This window comes from Semicossyphus pulcher, unplaced genomic scaffold (assembly GCF_022749685.1).
Source record: "Semicossyphus pulcher isolate SPU_LCO1_2020_fin unplaced genomic scaffold, fSemPul1.0.p SCAF_7, whole genome shotgun sequence".
Lineage (NCBI taxonomy): Eukaryota > Metazoa > Chordata > Actinopteri > Labriformes > Labridae > Semicossyphus > Semicossyphus pulcher.
Window position 1 is genome coordinate 26,826,554 of NW_027211748.1, and position 21,111 is coordinate 26,847,664.

A 21,111-nucleotide genomic window follows, 5' to 3' on the forward strand; every position below is an offset into this window, starting at 1 on the left:
GCTGGAGGATGAAAATGAGAGCAGGGTTTTTTTTTTTTAGGAAAGACTTCCTTTGTAATGTTTATGTGATGTTCCTGCATCAAACAAGCAGGAGAGATGTTCTCGAAATTCTTTGAAAGATATGTTACTGTTGAAGAGGCAGTTTGGTCGTAGACAACAGAAGCATCTCTCCTCTGTCAGGGCTGCTGACGGAGAAATGTGCTGCTGTTTTGTTTGCTTATATATTAAAAGTAGTTGGATAAAAGCACTTTTATATCCTGTAATTTATTTAGCATTTATTTCTTTAGTGCAAACATCTCTAGCAGTATCATGATACTTTTAATTTGTGATTATGAAACAGAACTTGTATTCCTTTCTTAATTGAATTTTCTTATGGAGCTATAATGTATTTTGCAGGAGCTCAGAAAGTTGAAAATGTTGTTATATTATATATATTGTTATATGAGTGTCAATATATCAATTAAAAATATGTGGAAGCAAGACCTACCTTCTTCTAGACAGGTTAAAATCAACTCACGCTCTTTGAGTTGATGGTGTTTGCTCAGTTATCATGGAAACAGGCCATGTCTACACGCACACAGGTAGAGTTTTTCCCTCCTTCGTTTAAAAAAAAAAACCCGTCCACACAAGCAAAGTTATAAAGAACATCCCTGTCCCGACGAAAACGCAAAAGCACAACAGAAACGCTGTCATGAGAATGCCACACCAACAGGCGGCGATATAACCCGGTCATGTAAAGAAGAAGAAGAAAATCGCGGCCAATCAAAAGTCTGAAAAAAAATCTACTGCCAGAAGTTGAGCATCCCGATGCCTCTGTTCCTCAATATAGTGGATGAGTAACTGAACATGTATGTGCTAACAAAGGTTAGAAGCATCACTGTTTTTGTCACGTCCATCATTTTGCGAGGAACGTCGCCTCATGTGTGACGCCTCACAAAGGAGATCACGGCGCACAGCCTGACGTCACGAGCCAAAAACACCGTTTACCCCGTCTACACGTCTCCATGGAAACGGAGTTTCTAAAAGTGCTCACCCTGGCCGGAGTTTTACAAAAGATCTGTTTTCAGTGACCCAAAACAGCGCTTGCGTGGACGAAAGGCCAAAACGCAGAGAAAAAGCTGCGTTTTGAAAAACACCTGTGAACATGTAAACACGGCCTCAGACCTCTGTGCTTTTCACCAAATCTCATTGAAATCCTGCAGACTAAGACCCAAAGAAAGAGCCCCAACACCACCTATGCTTAGTGGCAAATTATAATATTTGTGGTATTTCAATAAAATTTGGAATGTTTAGACTTTTAAGATGTGAAAAAAATGTGTACAATGCAGATTTTAGGAGGTTTCAGACGCCAGAAGGTCAGCAGATTCACTCCAAACGTAAATGACCATGGGAACTTTCCGTTCAAGGAAAGAGAAAGTTGAGCATCAACTCTGCCTCCTAAAAATCCTTCCCTTTGACGGAGTGATGCATTATGGATAACACACACACACACACACACACACACACACACACACACACACACACACACACTGTCTTTACATAATATGCTGCTGCTGAATATTGTTATTTCGAGTTATCACCATGAGATAGAATCAGAGATGATCTCCTGCTGGGATCAAAGTCACGCCTCTCTGCTCCTCGCTCAGAGAGAAGCTGGATGTTTTTTCACTGGCTGCCGTGAATTTTGATGAACAAGGTGTGAATATTTTAACGCAGTTTTTTGAAACAGGTTTCAAACACATACTTTGAGCTCGGTCTCAACTTTTTTTTGCATGTGTGACAGCAGCAACACATGAATGCAAAGATCCCGTCTGGTATAAAATGTTATGGTAAAGCAATGCAAGACGTGAAAATATCATCATTACATTTATAATAAAACATGATCACCAGGTAAAAAGCTTCTTGTGTTCATGTTCAGGAAAGCGCGTGGAGTGTTTTTCCCTGCAGTAAATGTACAGCTCTTAAAAAGCCCGCTGGGAACGACTCTGCTGCTGCTCTACATCAGCAGTCAGGGAGAAGGGGATCTCCTTTAAAAGCTTCAAGGGTTTCAAACATTCAGTTTCAACACTTCCATTCTTGATAGTAAAACTAGAGAAAAACATTTGACCCAAAAAGCCAACATGAGGCAGCAGGATGGGAAACATGGACAAACAAAGGAAGCATTTACACAAACCATATTACTGTTATGATTGTCTAGAAATGTTTATTGGCTATTCTTCGTTAATATTTAAATGTCAATGGCTCTTTTATAGTTTGTATTTATGTTTCTTTTTTTTTTTTGCTGTTCTTCTAATTGTTTTTTTAATACTTTCTCAATTTATCTGTTTTTATTTCCAAATAACCCCCCTGGTGCACCTTTAAAATGATCTTAAACACATTGTGCGTGCCACAGATGTGTTTTCTGTTTTGTCTCACAGAAATAGGTAAAATAACTACAATGTCTTAAAGTTATAATCTCAAAGACCTCGGTTTCCTTCTCTTTAGCGGCTCCTATGGCAATAAACTGTAATTGCAGGAGCACACTTCCCAGATATCCAGACAGTGCTGCATGTGTGACGTCCACGGTTGGCTCCGGTTGTGACTCTTGATTTTCCTGGCTGATGGTCGCTTTCCTTTTCAGACTGTTTGCTTCATCTGAGCGTCGAGTTTGTTTCTTATTCTTTGGATTTTCACCTATTTTTGAAGTTGTATCTGTAGTGATTGATCTTTTCTTTGTTTGTTCAGCCATAGTAGATTACTGTTTACTCGCAACTCGATGGATGGCTACAGATACAACTTCAAAAATAAGTGAAAATCCAAAGAAAAAGAAACAAACTCGACGCTCAGATGAAGCAAACAGTCTGAAAAGGAAAGCGACCGTCAGCCAGGAAAATCAAGAGTTACAACCGGAGCCAACCGTGGACGTCACACATGCAACACTGTCTGGATATCTGGGAAGTGTGCTCCCATAATTATCGCTTATTGCTATAAGTGCCGCCAAAGAGAACGAAACTGATATCTTCAAGGTTATGACTTTAATACTCATTTTAACCCAAATCCATTTTCTAAACCTAACCAAGTATAGTTTGGGTACTAAAACATCTCTTCATCCCTCTGAATCTCTGCATTTTGCACAGTTTCTTTCCACAGTGCCAACATGTAATTCTACCACCAATACCTTCAAAAAGCAGCTTTAAGAGAGCGTGGTCGTTTCACACATTTCTGTGAGATCAGGCTGGATCAATGCTGGTGGCCTGTTACTTTGGGCAACTTTAACGTTATGTGCGCTGTGCTGAACCAACCTTGTCCACCATGTGTTTGAGCAACATTTAAAGCACGACAGCAGTGAAGACGGACAAATGATCGAATAAACTCTTGATGCAAAATGAGCGTTGACAGTATTTTTGTTGTAATGTCTGCAACTACATGCAACTTATTGAGAATCCTGACAGTCGTAAGGAACATTTCTGTGTCCCTTTAATGAATAAATATGAGACTCATCTGTCCTGTGCATGCTGTTCTTTGTGCTTGTTATTCTAAAAGCTCAGGTACATGATGTTCTCACTGTGTGTGTTGCTGCATGTGATGTTAACTCTGAGCCTGTTTTTCTGTTCTCTTTTTTTTTTTACAGAAAAGTTAACAAGTGCTACCGCGGACGCTCGTGTCCTATCATAGTCCACTGCAGGCAAGTATCATAATAACTGAACATTTCTTTTCCTTCTGATTTATTTAAAGGCGTACATTCAGGGTCATAAAATGTGGCTTGTTCTGCCCGAGAAGTGATTTGTTGTTAACGAGCACGCACACGGACCTCTGACTGATACCGACACATTTCCTGCTCGGGTGATTTGAAGCCGAACTTGGCCCGGCTTCGCTTGTGGTTTCTGTTATCCAGTCCACATTACCGTTTAATTTCCTACAAGCATCTCCTGTCACTTGTCAGCGTGGTGGAGGACGGCAAACGTTTAAAATGAGAAATTAGCCAGAAAGTTGTGATTTAATTGGACAAACTGTCCGCGGAGGAGGGCAACTTTTAATTGGAGGCACTTCAAAGTTTGCAGCGTGTCGGTCAGAGCCAGTGGGTAAGAGAGAGAGAGAGAGAGAGAGAGAGAAGGAGGGAGGATGCAGCTGTTGTGTTTGCATACCACCACCTGAGGAAAGAACTCAGACCAGTGAGACACAATTAAATCCGCATTTAACAGAAAAATATGCCCCATATTTTCGTGGAATCGCTCTGCAGCCATCGGATTAGAGACAAGCATAACTTCGCCTTCCTATGTGTCTGCTCACTCCTGCACTAAATTATCTATTATTTAAAATGGTGTAATGGCTCTTCCAGGATGATGAAACTGTACATTTCCTGGCTAAATTGCCTGGCTGCACCAGAGAATGAAACCTGTCTTTATGGCACACCAGATAGCCTGGATCATCCTGAAGCTCTGCAGCTACCTTTATGACTCAACGAGTAATGTGAAGAATAGTTTGTGAAGGTGTTGCATTAATCGTGAGCCAGGCAGTCAGAGCCTTCAGTTGCCTTTTAATAAGCTGTGTGCAGAGCAACTACTGGTTAGCTAGCAGATATTAGCACATAGTTAAATACATTACTTCTTTACAGTGAATTTTAAACAAATGTTTCATCATAGTTAGACTTCCGCTCTCTGTTCATAGTGCTCTCAATGCCTGTGTCCACTAACAGCGTTTTCTCCACTATCAGCGCCCACAACTTCAATTTCAGAGCGCCTCTCACCAGCGCTTACTGTTGCTAGGATACAAAAGTTTTATCGTGACACTTACGCTTCTCTTGGTAGTGACCATTAAAGGAGCAACTACCCCCTGGAAAAAGCCACTGTCAGTCAAAGCTGGTGTTCTCTGTAATCGATAGAAGCAACAATATTTGAAATTGGCGCCATAGCTGTGGAGAAAGTTGAACAAACAGTTTGTGGTTTCGCCCATTCTACATTCCTACAACACCCAGAGTGCATTGCGCCCCTCCCTCTGAAAGGAACGGCCCAGCCAGAGACGCTGGATTGAAATACGACCGTTTCACTGCAGGCAACGGCTCAGAGCGGGACAGAATCTGAAATACGACGAGAATATACAGGTGGATCGTCTAAAAAAACAACTGACGATTTTGAACGGGACATACCATCGGAGGCGGGCGTCCTAGAAGTGTAGTGTAGTTTAGCGAGCTCCCTGGCCTCCGCCAGATGAGGCGTTTTAGTCTGGCGGAGGTTTTTCAGGGCCCATTGGAGAAGCAGACAGCTTCCTCCAAAGGCAAAGAGTGAAATTTATTTTTTTCCTACTATAATGGCATTAGCTCCCCATGACTGAAAATCGGCGAACTGGTCCTTTAAGTCTGTTTTAACTTGCTCTGTATGCTTAATATTTGCTTTTATTCATGAAAATTTTAGAAAGAAAACGTAAAACAATGGAAAGGAATGAGCAGCAGCTCTACACCTGGAAATTGTATTGTTGAAAAAACAAGGGATTAGCTTCTCCTCCGCCATTGATGTTGACAAAGTTGATATGGGAAGTCCCGCCCCTTCTTGATTTTGATAGGTCGGTTAGACAGAAGTGACATAGACGAGCGCAGCGGTGCACCAAAAGTTGAACTATTTTCAACTGAGAGCGCAGCGTCAAAAAACAGCTGACGACGAGGGCTAGCAGAGTGAATAAACACAAAAAGCTGTGGCTTTCCCATTTTTCTGATGAATCCCACTTTGTTTCGTTGAGGTTCGGCAGGGCTAATGAACAGCTAAAGAAATCTGTGTTCAAAGATCAAAGTGCTCCGCAAATGTACTGTGCAACTTCTTTTTCAAGAGGAGTCCAAAATTGTAGAGTTCAGATGCATTTGTTGCATTTCTCACTGCAGGAGTTCACGTCATGTCTGCAGCAAAGGCCGATATTCTCACTCGTACCCACAGATAGAGACCAACCCAACCCCAAAGCAGCCAATCACGTCAGGATGTCCAACTGAAAGGGTCGAGAAACTCTGTCGATCCTCCTGCTGACTTTTACATAGCTGTTTCAAACGGGTGTGACGAACCCGACTGTGCTCAGCCATTTATCAGCCTGATGTACAGAGAGAGAGCCGAGCGGGGCGATCAGGAGGAAACGTGAGAGAAGAAAGCATTCAGTAAACTTCTCTCTCTCTCTCTCGCTCTCTTTTTTCTGTCGTTTTCAAATATTTAGTCTATTTTTTCTTCCTTCTATCATGTCTTCTCCTTCCCTCGTCTTTGCTGTCTCTCATTTTAAGAAGACTGAAAGAAGGCAGCAGACATCTTGACGTGTTTACTCACAGCCCTCAGGCTCCTGCTGACACACACACACACACACGCACACACACATCACATATCTTTGATCGCCTTGTAATGATCCTGGCAAGGTGCAGCGATACGACAGATCTAATCACGCCGTAATAACCTGTACAAGACACACACACACACATGCACACACACATGGACACACACAAACTGTCTGAGATCAGAGCGATATCTGTGTAGGAGGCTCTCAAACACACACACACACACACACACACACACACACAAATGTACACAGATACTGCGGTGGTAGTGCTCAATTACTGCCACCGGGTGTGTTGGAAAATACAGCGTGTGTGTGTGTGTGTGTGTGTGTATGTGCACTTGCATGCATCCATACTTCCTGAATATTACATTTTTAACAACTAGCCCCCCCCCACACACACACACACACACACACACACACACTTGAGTTTGTGGCTTACACAGAAACAGGCTGGTAGAGGAGCAGACATCAATTTTCAACAGTTGACATAAATCTGTGATACAAAATATTCCCTCCACGTACATTAAAGAGTCAAATGCCATATTTTCTTGAGCCCCTTTCTCAGAATGTTTGGTCGCTTTTTTATATATTTTTAAAATAAATAAATAACTTTTCTGTATTTAAATCTGCGTCAAACAAACATTGTGACTTTGCACGCTGATGTTTCGATGTTTCTTTTACTTCCTGCCTAAAAATAAAACCTGCTTCAGCCTTTCTGTCCCATAATTACACGCCTTTGAAGTAGTTTATCCCCTTGAAACAGAATTAAAAGACTCTAAAACATATTGAATCAGTCTGACTGCTTATTTAAGTTTTCACTGCAGAAAACAACGTTGCATAAATATAGGAGAAGAAATAAGCTGTATCGTCACAGTAAACAGCAGCAGCGTGGACTTGCTAAATTGCCATTTAACACTTTAAATTAAACATATTAAGTTTGCATCAGCAGTTACATAAAGAGCATTTAGTTGCATTTAGTTTAGTCTTCATAAAAATAACGAGCCACCAGACAAAGCTCGTTAAAGCCAGCGTGATGGAGGATCGTGGCAAGAAGACACAAACTGTACCAGCAGGTTTTTTGTCGCTGCGTGAGTCAGAGTAAAGACAAACCCGTGTCTGAGCAGGTTCACTGTGTGTGCTCGGACACGGTGCGTGAAGCTCTCACAGTGATCAAAGACTGTTTCACCGTGAAGCTGCAAAGAACGACTTTGTGGATGATGCAGTTTTCTGTAAACATTATCTGTGACCAGAATAAAACAGAACAATCACAATAGGTCACCTGATTTAATGCGGATTGGATCCAAGGCTTCATACACGCTCATACATTTATTTTTAAACACTTAACTTACTGGTTACAGTCATGCCTAGCATCCGCAGAACTCCGATACATAAGAGCCCCTAAAACTGAGACACACTGTTGACCCTGTTAAAGTTTGAAAACTTGCCTGTACAGAAAGAGAGACTCAAATAATAATGGCCCATATTCACTTATTGATCAGGGTTTATCAGTCACAAGTCGACGTGTCCTTCCCTGATTCTTCATGCCAAATCATGTGAGCCATTTCCAGACAAAATCAAACAACAGCAGCCTTGACAAGTTGTGTTTAATCCTTTTGACCTTTTGACCTTAGACATTAGACCTCTATGCTAGCTGCTGTTGTGCAGTTATATTCTGCATTTTATAATGCCACTAAATCCTACATGTTGTGTTCTTTATAATAAAAAGATATGAAGAAGTGAAACAGAGTACAAAACGTGGAGTTTTAGGACAAAAAGATCAGACGTTACCAAAGCAGAAAACAAACAAACAAACAGACACAAGAAAGAACAAATAAACAGATAGAGAAAAGAGGAAGAAAGCACAGAGTGAAATGAGAGGGTGTCTGTGTGAATTCACATTTAGTAATGTGTGGGTGTTTGTTGTGGTGAGGAAGGTGATTTGTAATGGGGTTGGGTGAGGTTGGGGTTGCAGGGTGGTGGGTTTAGGAGCTGCGCTAGGGTTTGCTGATCGGAGCTACACTGCCGTTTGTTCATCTGTTATCTTTCTGGGTGGGTCCAACAATATATTTAATATTTAAAGACAAATTAGGTTCCTCTTCATATCTTTTTGTGACAAAATTAACATGTTTCTTTACATTTTTACAAGGAGAGACTTACACGGAGACCTAATAGGTCTTCATATTTAAAGTTACAACAGTTTTAATGTAAGCTCCATCATGAGGCTGGAACATACTTTAGTGGCCAGCAAAGGTAGCAATTTTGCTCCTTTGGGTTTTCTGTAAAAGTATTGTATTGTAAAAAACAACAAAAATTTACGTTGAGGTTTTCATACTTGTACTTATGTTTTTATTTGTGTCATAATAATGTAACAAATCATCTGTATTAAGATTAAAAGCTTTTCATTGTATTCATTCTTTTCTGTTTCTCTCTCTCTCTCCACTCCCATTCTGTGTCCTGCTCTCTCGCCCACCCGTGCAGTGACGGGTCAGGAAGAACTGGGACCTACATCCTGGTCGACATGGTCCTCAACAAGATGGCTAAAGGTGGGTGCTGCTCTTTTTGTCTGTCCTTCCTCTGTGCTTATGTAGCTTGGAGAGGTGTTACCGTTTGCAACATGCCCCTAAAATATTCAAGGGTATCGCACAGAGCTGTCAAAAGATTATCACTATTATCAAAGTTAATTTTGTAAAGCCGGGTGATTGCATTAAAAGTAATAAGATTTAATGAGATAATTACGGTGATGAGGAGATGAAAATGATATTTTCTATTAACACAAAACAGCTAAATCACTGCCACCAGTTGTGTTTAATTACGGCTAATTAATATCTGTTTCATTATCTCAGTTGATAATGCGTCGCTTTGGCAGCACATTGCAGGTTTTTTCTCTCTCCTGTTGTGCCAGTAAAACATATCAACCCTTTCATAATAAAAGAAAAAACACACAATTTATGGTTTGATGAGAAAAAGAGAGCTAAAGTTTTTTCCAGGAGTATCTTCCTACTTTTAGAGTCTACAAACTAAAATTAAGCAAAGTTGACCGTGAAAACTTTATCTGAAGTGTCGTCAGGACTCATTTAAAGCACACTGTGAGTGCATGATAATGACTGTAATTAGAGCATGGTATCATAAACACAGGGTGGTAATTATGTAGGGACTGAATCGTTCAAGGGGCAGGGAAAGTTCATGACACAACGTTTAATTAAGTGGCACTAATAGAAGTTCTGTCGGATTATAGCCAGTTATTAAGCAACATATAGACACGTATTTAGACTTAAATGTCTTTACTGGATGAACATGTAAGTTTTATATTATGTAGACAATTTTAAAGCTCAAAACTGTGTCTAACTTTATAGATAACCCCTTAATAATGAGACAGAATATATTAGAATTCTTCGTATCTCGCTGCCTTGAGAAAGGAAAGACAGAGGGCTTCTCCTTCAAATTAAAAGTCCCTTAAACGTTTAAGTAATACTTAATTTGTTTCTATTTATTTGTCTGAAAAAAAACAATCACACAGATGAATTAAGGACTAAAGACTTAAGATTAAAGTCAAGATCGTAAAATAAGATTCTTAGTATAAAGACTGGACCACATTTGCTTTTCTACATTCATGTGAAGTAGAGTAGAAGCTTGTGTCCAAACTCACAGCAGAATTTTTGTGCGTGTCTGCATATCTTTAGGTTTCTTTGTGTGTGTGTGTGTGTGTGTGTCGCTGTGTGTCTCTGAGAGTGTGAAGTGTCCCGTGGTGGTGCTGCTGTAGCAGAACGAGCTCCTGCGTCTTTAATTCCAGATCAAAGGGTCAGTCAGGAATCAGGGGCCTTTTCCCCAGGCTGTCACACTGTGATCAGGAGCCTCGGGGCCCCTCCTCAGGACCCCGGGGGCCGGGGGAGGAAAGGGCGGGGCCTGGTGGGAACTTGTGGATGTGAAAGGGGAGGGGGGGGGGGGTGCTCTGTAACGATTTACCTCCATCCTGTATCCCAAATGTACTTCTCTTGAAACCATTATGAAGCATCGGTCTGTAAAAGGATAGGGAATCATTTACACAGACAAATCCCCCCCTGAGGACAATAATGATGTAGTCAAATCTAATATATTTGACCATACTGAAACATTAGATGTTGAAGTTCTAACTTCATGATGTCTTGTTAAATTCTGATTTGATTTGATTGCTACAAAAACATGTTTTTTACAAGCTAACTTTGCCACTTGGCAGCCACAAGAAGTTAGATAATGAATCCCTCAGGTATCATTAAGGTGATGTTGGCAAAGTATGGTTCACTGCTGTTTTGATTTATTATTAAAGCTTCATTTCTTCACTCTCTTTGTGAAGGATTCAAAACCTGTTTCATGTTTGGCTTCAGACGTATTAAGGCTCCTTTCCCTTGGTAGCTCTGGTTTAAGAATAATTCTAATAAGAAAAGAGCACTCATGCAAAGCAATGCCAGACCTTCATGGTGTAAACAGCTGATTAATTATCTCTTCATCAATAAGGGAAGGCCATTTCTCTGAAAAGAATACTCACGATTGGATCAGACTAAGATCAGGGTTTGTCTGAGGTGTTAGAGAGGAAGTTTCTCTGTCAGGAAGTGCTGCGCAAATGGTGGTTGCCAAAGCAAAAACCCGGGTGTGGGAGGAGTTCAGGGAAACTATGGAGGACTTTCGGTTGGCCTCAAGGAAGTTCTGGCAAACTTCGTCGGATGGTGGAAGGACCACTTTGAGGAACGCCTGAACTCAACGAACACGTCCTCTGATAAGGAGGCAGAGTACGAAGGCTCAAGGGATAGCCTTATCTGTATCCTCGGCAGAGGTCGCTGAGGTAGTTCCTCAGTCGCAAGGCGCCTGGTATAAATGAGATGCTGAAGGCTCTGGACATTGTTGGGCTGTGTTGGCCGACACGCCTCTTCAGTATTGCATAGAGGTCTGGGACAGTACCTGTGAAATAGCACATGGAATGGTGGTTCCCATTTTCCAAAAGGGGGACCGGAGGGTGTGCCCCAATTATTGGGGTATAACACTTCTCAGGCTCCCGGGTAAAGTTTATTCCTGGGTGCTGGAAAGGACACTCTGGCCGATCGTCACGCCTTGGATACGGGAGGAACAATACAGATTCCAACCCGGCCATGAAACAGTGGGCCAGCTCTTTACCCTGGGCAAGTTTTGATAGAAGACCCTTAATGGCTTTGTTTCTTGTCTGTGTTTTAGTTTATCAAACTGTCTTTGAAGATGTTTCATAAACCTGAGGCACAGTGAAATCTGCTAAACCCTGTTCAGGAACACGTAATCCTTCAGGTTGAAACATAAGTTATAAGAACTTTTGCAAACAGCGACGACTGAGGCTTCATGTTTGTAAAGCGATAATCTTTTTAGATACATCTTGTGATGCACCTGGACGCATCATCAGTGATGTTACCTGGGGTCAGTGGGTGTTTCGGGTCTTTCAACAATCATACACCCTCCCCCAGGTGACCCAGCCGGGGTTGATCAGGCCCCAGTTTGTGTCCAGGTAGCACTCCTCTCCTGATCCACAGCCTCCTTTAACCAACTTCTGCCTCGGTGGCCAACTAGATGTCCCTTCACCTACTGGCCCCTGTGATGCCAAGCATGTTGTAGGCACTGCAGAGGGACTGGCCTGCGAACCCTCTGCAACCCCCTTCAAGGGGCTCGCACCTCCCCCATCTGTTACTTCTGCACTCAGTGTACTATGTCCTCTTCCTCTCGTTGGCCTCCTTGATGTGGTCCTCTCAGGGAACGGTGAGTTCCAATAGAATGACCTGCTCGGAGCCTTCAGAAATCAGCACCATGTCTGGCCTTAGCCTTGTTACGGCCACAGTTTCTAGAAACTTCAATTGTTTCCCCAGGTCAACTTTCAGTTCCCAGTCTTGTGCCGTTCTTAACAGGCCAGAGGAGGTGGTCCTGGCCTCTGATGTTGTCTCTTCCCCAGCCCTGACAAAAGTGATGGTCTTCTTCACCGGGTAGACGCGCTTGCAGTGGCTGATCCCACTGCTGATGGTGTCCGCTATGGCCTTCAGCAATGGCGCCCCTTGCCCGGGGCTTTCGGACAGCTGCTGAGGATGTGCTCCAGAGGCCCTCTCTTTAGGAGGCAAGCTTGCGACTATACCTTCCCTCAGCAGAACAAGTTGGAACAGCTTGGTAGAATGTCAGAGACAGCCTGGATTAGGAATTCCTATTCGATGGGGCTCAGCTTTCCAAAGCTCATTTAGTCTTTATATTTTAGGTATATGCACTTCATTTCTCCACTGTCAGGTACTTAATAATACCACTCCTCTACAGAGAAATATAGTACTTTTACTTTGTAGATAAATGTTGAAATAAGAAAACCATTGTCCTTTTTGAAAGGACAGTATTAAGGTATTAAAAATGAGCTCAAGCTTGACCTAACCTTTAAATGTCATAACTATAGGTGAACAGAGAGGTCAGTGACTGTATCTATGTATTTGGACACAGGACCAGAAGTAGGCACGGTTTGTACCAGAGGTCACATTAAATCAATCGCCCGAGACGCCAATGTGGTATTTAAAACAAGGCAACTAAATACTTCTACTGGCAATTCATGTTGTCTTTCTCTGTCATGTAGTATTAAACCTCTGTATGAAACCAAGGTTCATATATATTGGGGAAAAATAGGATACTTTTCCCTCCACTATCTGCTCTCCTCCCTCTTAGTGTGGAGGTTTTTGTCCATCCTGAGAAGCTAGAGGCCCCCAGGTTTGCAGACTTCCCCCATCCTGATCAAAGAAACTTCCCACCTCCTCTTTCTCCTCTTCTTCCTCCCTCCCAGACTCCTCACCCTCCCTCCCTTCCTCTCCCTCTCCCTCTCCCTCCCCCTCCTCTCTCTGTTCCCACTCTTTTTCTCCCAAGGACTGAATTGTAAATTTGTGCGAGTATTATGGCCGTGTTGCAGGGTTGAGGAGGTATTTCTGTGGTTCTCACGTTTTGTTTCCCCGTCTTCTTCTTTTCCAAAAAGCTCCCCTCTCTCATATGTTACACCCCCTCCCCTCCCTTCCCCTCCTTACACCACCACCCGCCACCCTTCTCTTCATCTTAAGAATCGAATGAAACCCATCGAGGTCCTGAGAGCTTTTCAGCATCCCCGCGTCTCTTTTTCCCAGCTCCAGCTGGTGAGCCGGCCCTCGGCTTGGCGTTTGGGGGTCTTTTACGGCCTCCTCAAGGACCCCGTCTTTCTCCTTTTTTCCTGCATCTTTCTCTCCTCCTTCTCCTCTTCTATTCAGCCCCCTCCTCCCCTCCTCAGTCCTACTCCACGACCTCCACCCTGAAGCCAGGCTCTTGCAGAGGAGGGAAGTTCAAAATGAGGCCAGGGTTTTTATACCATTCCTCTTTTTTCATGCCTCCACCAGGATTGCAAAGAGCGAAAGCTTTTTTTTTTTTAATACCGTCCATTTGAGGTTTATCAGAACCTGCACAATAGCCCTCAGCTTGTTAAGTCCTCTACCAAGGAAAAAAGAAAAACTACAGCAGCGAGTAGTGTGCTGCAGCTTTCCTGGCTGGAAGGGGGTCTATTGTGCTGGGAAAAGGGGAAAAAAAGCTCACAAAACCTGTGAAACAGAATAAGAAAATGGTGTGAATGAGCAGTTCTCCCACCATTCATTTCCCTCTTCATGCAGGCAAGGAAAAGAAGTGTTATTATGTGTCACAACAAGAAAGAAGTAAAGAGAATTCTTGCGCTTTTTTGTTTCCTCAGAATTTAGTCAGCGGAGGAGGAGGAGGAGGAAGAGGAGGAAGAGAGGAGCGGGTGGACAGAAAACAAATTAAATGTTATTTCCTTCTTTTGTTCTTTGCAAATGTAATTGTCGCTCCCACCCTCTCTCGCTCTCGTGTATTTTTCTCCCCCAGATTTCAATTGTTTCTCCTTAATTTAGACGTCTTCCTTTTCCCTCAAAGGGAAATTCCGGTAGTTTTTTAAGCAGGGTTTTATTTTCTTTAATATTTTGGGGTCTAAATGACAAATGGGTACGAAAAGTTTCTGGATTTCTCATGTTGGTTGCTTCAGCTGGAAAACATTCTGCAATAGCTGAAAGTTTTTGCCACTGAGAGGCTCAGATTGATTTTTTAAGTGTGAAAACATGACAGACAGGATCCTCACAGAGATAGACCTGTTTCAGCCTTTACAAACCTACCTGAATACCTACCTGAGTAGCAGGAATGTAACCTCGGAGCATCAGCAGTACCAAGCAACTCCCATGTTCTGTGAGGTTAAATCATGTAATATATTATCAGGACAAAAATATTCCTTTCATCTAGCCGTTATTTCTTTTGTGCATGAAGTGAATCAAACCTAAAAATCATTTGCCACCTACATGAATACGATTCAAAGCCTCCATTTCCGAGCATTGAAGCATTAATGTGTCTTTTTCTCACCTTTCATTTTTATATTTCCAAGTTTTGCAAAGTGCAATGACCCAAATGGTTTTTTTAGGACACTTTAAAATATTAAAAGTAAAAGAAAGCCAATAACAGTTTATCAGCCAAGATTCCTTTTCCCACAAAAAAGTTTAATATATGTAATAAAACTTATTTTTTCTCAATTATTTAAAATACTGAGGCACATTAATGTATAGGCACTAATACAATCCTTTACTAATACAATAAAAGTAACCTCATTTTTCTCACTTATATAGATAGCTTTTACTTTGCTGTGTCAGTTCCGTCTGTTTTCACTGCACAATGTTTCTAAACTTTATGCTGTCAGATATTTGCACACACCATCATCTTATACATTCCTGCACAACTGTACAGCTCTTCCGTTACAACTATTGTATATATTTTTATTAAATCGTTTTTTATATTCTTATTATTTATTTTTAGGCTGCACGGTGGTGCAGTGGTTAGCGCTGTTGCCTCACAGCTAGAAGGTTCCTGGTTTGAATCCCAGTTCAGACGCAGTAGGCCTTTCTGTGTGGAGTTTGCATGTTCTCCCCGTGCATGTGTGTTTCCCTCCAGCTCATGGATCGCACATGCACATGCTCGTTAGGTTCATTGATGACTCGTAGGTGCCTGTAGGTGTAAATGTGAACGTGAAAGGTTATCTGTCTCTATAGCCGCTTTCCCACTGGTCAAAAACAGTTTACTTTTCTGCTTAATGGGAAAGGTTACTGTCGGCATTCAGACCCGGGTCAAATGACTCTGCAGTAGACTCGGGTGATTATCACCTCGGCTCCGATCGGCATTGATGGGAACACAAAACCCAGGTCGTCACGCTAATTTCCGCCACCTTTCCAGCTCTGTCGGTAACTTCTGCGACTCCTTGTCATCTCAGCTACAAATTCAACCCGTCTCTGTCCGAGCAGCGCTCGAACATCGTCCCAAACTTGTCGGCGGCGAGTTTGATACACAGACTGAATGATTAATAGATACAATAAAGACCTAACCACCGTTACATCATCACTGTTTACTAGCCCTGTCTCCAGTGTGTTTGTGATGTCAGACGGTGACGTCGGAGACTTACAGGAGTATACTTTACTGGCAATAGGAAAAGAGACAATCGGCATCTGTCGTCCCAGGTCTGAAAAACCAGCGCCAACGTGCTAAGTTCGGTGTGAAAGGGGTATAAGTGTCAGCCCTTTGATTGACTGGTGGTCAGCCCAGGTTGAACCCTGCCTCTCGCCCAATGACAGCTGGGATAGGCTCCAGCCCCCCCTGCGACCCTGAACAGGATAAGCGGTATAGATGATGGATGGATGGGATTATTTATTTTTATCTTTTCCCTGACAGTAAAAGTGCTACTGTTTACTAGCTTTGTTTTATTCTATGTCTGTGTTCATAGTTTTGCATCCAAACACCAGGACCAAATCCTTGCATGTGTAAACCTAGTTGGCAGTCAACCCGATTCTGATTTTAATTGTCAGCTTGCCTCTCAGAGACGTTTAATAAGCTATTTGCTCATTAAGAGCTTGATCCTCGACATGAACTGATCCTCACTGAACAGAAAGTCAATAATTAACCGCTTGCAAGATAATACACTTCAGATGCAGATCAGTTTCTCTGTGTTTGTCTCTGAAAGGCTCATATTCTGTTCATTGTCTGATAATCTGACCAGTGTTTGGCCCGAGGTCATTCAGCAGACTGTCGGCAGCCACACTGTCCTCGGCTGAGGGGCGTCCTGCCAGTCTGGCACGCCGACAGCTTAACTAACAAGTGAAATACACACACATACACACACACACACACACACACACACACACACACTGGCATTTTGGCAGGGGCTTGCAGAACTCTGGTGGGCGACCTTCATGAGCTCTAAGGCTGCAGGACGATCATCAAAGATGGGCTCAGTTCCTTTTACAAAAGGCCACAAACATGTCAGCGAGTGATCTCCGTCACAAAGTCCTCTACTACTGTTTCTTTTCCCTCTTCATCTTCTTTCATCCCGACAGCAAAACACCACCACCACCTTGCTGTTTGTAGAGTCAGTGCGTGCGTGTGTGTGTGTGTGTGTGTGTGTGTGCGTGTGTGTGCAAAGAGGATAAATGCAACTGCCTTTTGCTGTTCTAAACGGAGTCAGTGTAAAACTCCGGGTTGACAGATGTTTGCTGGATTAACTTTGTGGCACTTTGAACAAAACACCATGTTTATATATGTGTGTGTGTTTGTGTGTTTGTGTTTGACAGGTGCCAAGGAGATTGATATTGCAGCCACTCTGGAGCACCTGCGGGACCAGAGGCCGGGAATGGTTCAGACCAAGGTAACACGCACACACACAGGCACACACACTGATCTATCTGTTCGTGTGAAAAACATCAGATTCATGGCAGGAACCAAAAACATATTTAATATTTAAGCAATCAAACATTTACATTGTAAGATCCTTCCTAGTGTGATGAGGTCATTTTATTTAATTACACACAGTCCCCAAAGACCTCCAACCTAAATAACAGCAGCTAAAGGAGCTTTTCATTGCTGATGGATATTTTACGTAAAGCAAACATTTTTGAACTGTCTGCTCATAAAGTGTATGATCAAGGATCTCTGGCATTAACTGCCTTTTCCCTTTCGCAAACAAAATCCATGTTAATTAGCGAGCTTTAGAGGCATTAGTAGGCATATCTTTGACATTTTAAGAGCCAGGCTAACTGTTTGCTAACGTTCCTGTGTCTATGTTAAGCTAAGCCCCGCTTCCAGCTCCAAGACAAACAATCCTCCCACACATACAACTATAGATCATTTGGTGCAATCCTGTAATACAACCAACAGTTAGCACTATAGTGAGCAATACCTACTTTAAAGAAGCTGGAAAATACGAAGCTGACGTCGTGAAACTGATGCGGTATGGCTAGGTGTGGGCGCCAAAACTGCCTGTTGAAAGATCTCATGGCTCATAAAAGATGTTCACTTAAAACTTGTCATAATTATTCAGCCGGCGTCTTGAGTGGATGTGTCGGGAGTGGATTTAGAGCTTACTCAGGTGAGACAGCAGCTTGGTATTTAATGGTGGAAAAATCGCTGCCGGTACATAAGCTTGTGCTGCTGGCCAATGTCGACTTTGAAAGTGGGACATAGGGGATTGTTTAGCAAGAAGCTGCTTTTTAAATGAAGAGTCATATATGTACATCGATTTAGTGGCTCTTCGATTTGGTCAAAACTATCAAAACTATTACTTGCATTACCGGTACATCACAGCGCATTACTTTTGATAGGTTTAAGAACAGGCAATGGGGACAGCCAGACTTATACTAAGTGCTACAAGTGCGACAGTGGTTGGTCTGCCAGAGAGGGTAGGCGGAGCTAAGCGGCTGCTTTTCCGCTCTCTGCAAGTGTTGCGAGTAAACAGTAATCTACTATGGCTGAACAAACAAAGAAAAGATGGATGACTACAGATACAACTTCAACAAGAAGTGAAAATCCAAAGAAAAAGAAACAAACTGGACGCTCAGATGAAGCAAACAGTCTGAAAAGGAAAGCGACCGTCAGCCAGGAAAATCAAGATCTACAACTGGAGCCAACCGTGGACGTCACACATGCAGCACTGTCTGGATATCTGGGAAGTGTGCTCCCGCAAAAACAGAGAACAAACTGAGATCTTCAACATTACCACTTTAAGTTTTGTGGGTGATATACCTGACATAAGGTGTGTAACTGATTTCAGAAGTCATCATGTTGACCTGTGGTTCCACACAGGACTTAAACTCCAGTCTCCTTTGTGATAGTCCTGTGCTTGTCTGACTCATCCAACCACCTCAAAATGGCTTTTATCACACCATTATTACAATGGAAACTAGAGGTCTATAAATTTAAATATGGGTCGCAATAAGTTGATAATAAGCTGCAAATTTTTCTCGATGCAGACAGTTTCCTCCATAGTTTATGCACAGACATAATGAGAACATCCTGAGCTCTTCCCTGGAACTTTTTATCATACTATTAAAACCAAAGAGGCCCATGCGACTCCAGCAGCCTGGCAGTTCACTTTTTACCAATAGAAACGCTGATGCAACATGTTCAGAAATGGAGAAATCATTATTCTAGCAGTGTGCCATCATCCTCAACACTACAAGCCTATACAGGTGTCGTTGCTGTGTTCGACTGTTTACGTTTCACGTTTAGACTGCTCAATATTCAATTATTCTTCGACGTTGACCTGTGACAATACATCATCTTTGTTGCAATATTCAACGCACAAAAGGCTAATGTGCAACCAAGGCAACCTTTATGTATTTTAGCTTTACAGTTTGATAGAACATAAACTAAGGTCATTTTCAAAGTGCTCAAATAAAAAACGAAACGGAAACAGGATTCTAATCAATTATCTGATGACCAAAGTTGCACCAAACGGAAGAGACAAATCTGCTGCAGATACACCGTGAACGGCACTTTGTCGTTTCCATAATACTGGACAATATTTAGTTTGTTGTCTCTTCTTCAAACCGCTGACACAAACATCTGATCCGACATTGTACGCTGCAGGCGGAGTAACGCGTATGTGTTGCGGTCAGTACAAGGTTGTATTGATTTTTAGGTGGGACGTCCTTATAAGTGGATTAATTACGTGTGAAATTGACCCTATCAGCAGCAACATATAGCCTAGCTTCCGTGCCGGCACTCCGGACAATTTCGCAATACCGGGGCCGTGCTGACCGGCATCCACTGTATGTAGCACACTTACAACCCCACTTCAAACGAACCAAACTATCCCTTTAAACAGCTGAGAGCTGATCATACACATCGCCTGAAAGATAGATCCTCTCTATTTGTTCTAAAGATGCTTCTGCACTGTCAGGAGAGTCTGCAGAACAAAGTTTGCGTGAGGGATTCTCTCCACAAAGTCACAAAAATGTTTGAATCAAAGTTTCGTCATTGACGGCTGCCTGGATCAAACGTGTGACCTTCACATCAACATACTGTCTCTAACAATCCGTCATACATTAAAACCAATTGTATTTAAAAGTCTATCTGGTATTCTTAGTGCCCCGTTGTGAGATAGGCTGGATTAGCAGGTTTTTTTGGGGACTCATTTCTCTCCGTCAGGCAAGATCAATCGATTTCAGAGAAGTAATGGAGCAGGTATTATAGTCGGGTCTGACGAGATCACAGAGGAATATGTATAGAACTCAAATGGGTGGTGATAATCTGTGCTTAAACCTGCTTCAAGGGAATCAGACGTTCTGGGGCAGCCTTTTAGTTTGATGAAGTGAATAAAAAGCCAAGAGTAGATTTTGAAGTGAAAATGAGTTCCATGGAGTTTCACTTTTAATATATATATTTTTTGATTATTTGAAGAGTGAACGATAGGGGTCACAAAGTTAAACACTCAAAACTTTAGCTGCAATATTCCTCAATATGAACCTTTTTAAGTTAAGGGATCATTAACACGATTTATCTCGACCTATATAGCACTTATTTTCTCACTTATAGCACTAATTCACCGCCTCAGAGCTTTATATAAACTACCGCAGTCCTTCCTCGTCTCTCTGTACGCGGGGTGACGCCGGGTCGGACTGGAAACTTCAATTACCGGCTGATCTGTGAACATAATTAGAAAGAAAAACCAGGATGTGTATAACATCCGCATTATCGATCCAGGCTTTATTAAACCATGCATCCTGAGCAAAGCTGCTGTCACACTGCTCTCTCCGTGTTCCTCACACATTGATTCCCCTCGTGGGCAGGAGTCACGGCCTCAGCACTCGGATTTCATTTCTGATTTTGATAAGGGAAGATGCTGTTTGCGCCATTAATCTTCAACTTCCTGTAATGATGCAATAAGCTAATGATAAGCACGTCTCTGCAGGACTAAAGAATGACTTCCAAACACTGTTGTTTGCAGCCTGATCTTCCATTTGCATGCAATTCTAGCATCGTTTTAGGTTATATTGCACATGCACATGAGTAGTGTCTGTAGTGTTCATGCCAGGCAGCATAGAACCCAAGTGAGCCCCAATTACAGTGTTAGGGAAGCCTGTATGTAGCCTGAGAGTATACAAGTAACACGTCCTCATACCATTCGTGCCGGACAAACTACACAAGACCATGTCGTGAAATTGTTACATTTAAGTTCAGGCATCTAAAGTTCAGTAAACGGTAATTGCAGGAGCACACCTCCCAGATATCCAGACAGTGCTGCATGTGTGACTTCCACGGGTTGGCTCCGGTTGTAACTCTTGATTGTCCTCGCTGACAGTCGCTTTCCTTTTTAGACTGTTTGCCTTCATCCTTCTTTCCTGTCTCAGTATGACTTCTCCCCCGTGCATAAAGCCAGCTCCATAAAGAAATGTGTTTCCTACTTGTGTGGAAAAACTTGACCATCCTCTGACTTCAACCCCATCCAACACTTTTAGGATGAGCTCAAACACC

The 21,111-nt window shown here is 42.4% G+C and overlaps 1 protein-coding gene across 1 annotated transcript in view; it reads left to right on the top strand.

Moving 5' to 3' along the window:
- The window catches only part of LOC138611799 (receptor-type tyrosine-protein phosphatase N2-like), a 199,014-nt gene that overhangs the window by 173,687 nt on the left and 4,216 nt on the right, over positions 1 to 21,111 (top strand). Inside the window, exons 18-20 of the mRNA XM_069685040.1 lie at positions 3,611 to 3,664; positions 8,764 to 8,828; positions 16,932 to 17,005. Of these exons, the coding sequence (XP_069541141.1) occupies positions 3,611 to 3,664; positions 8,764 to 8,828; positions 16,932 to 17,005 (193 nt within the window). The remainder of the gene's footprint in view (positions 1 to 3,610; positions 3,665 to 8,763; positions 8,829 to 16,931; positions 17,006 to 21,111) is intronic.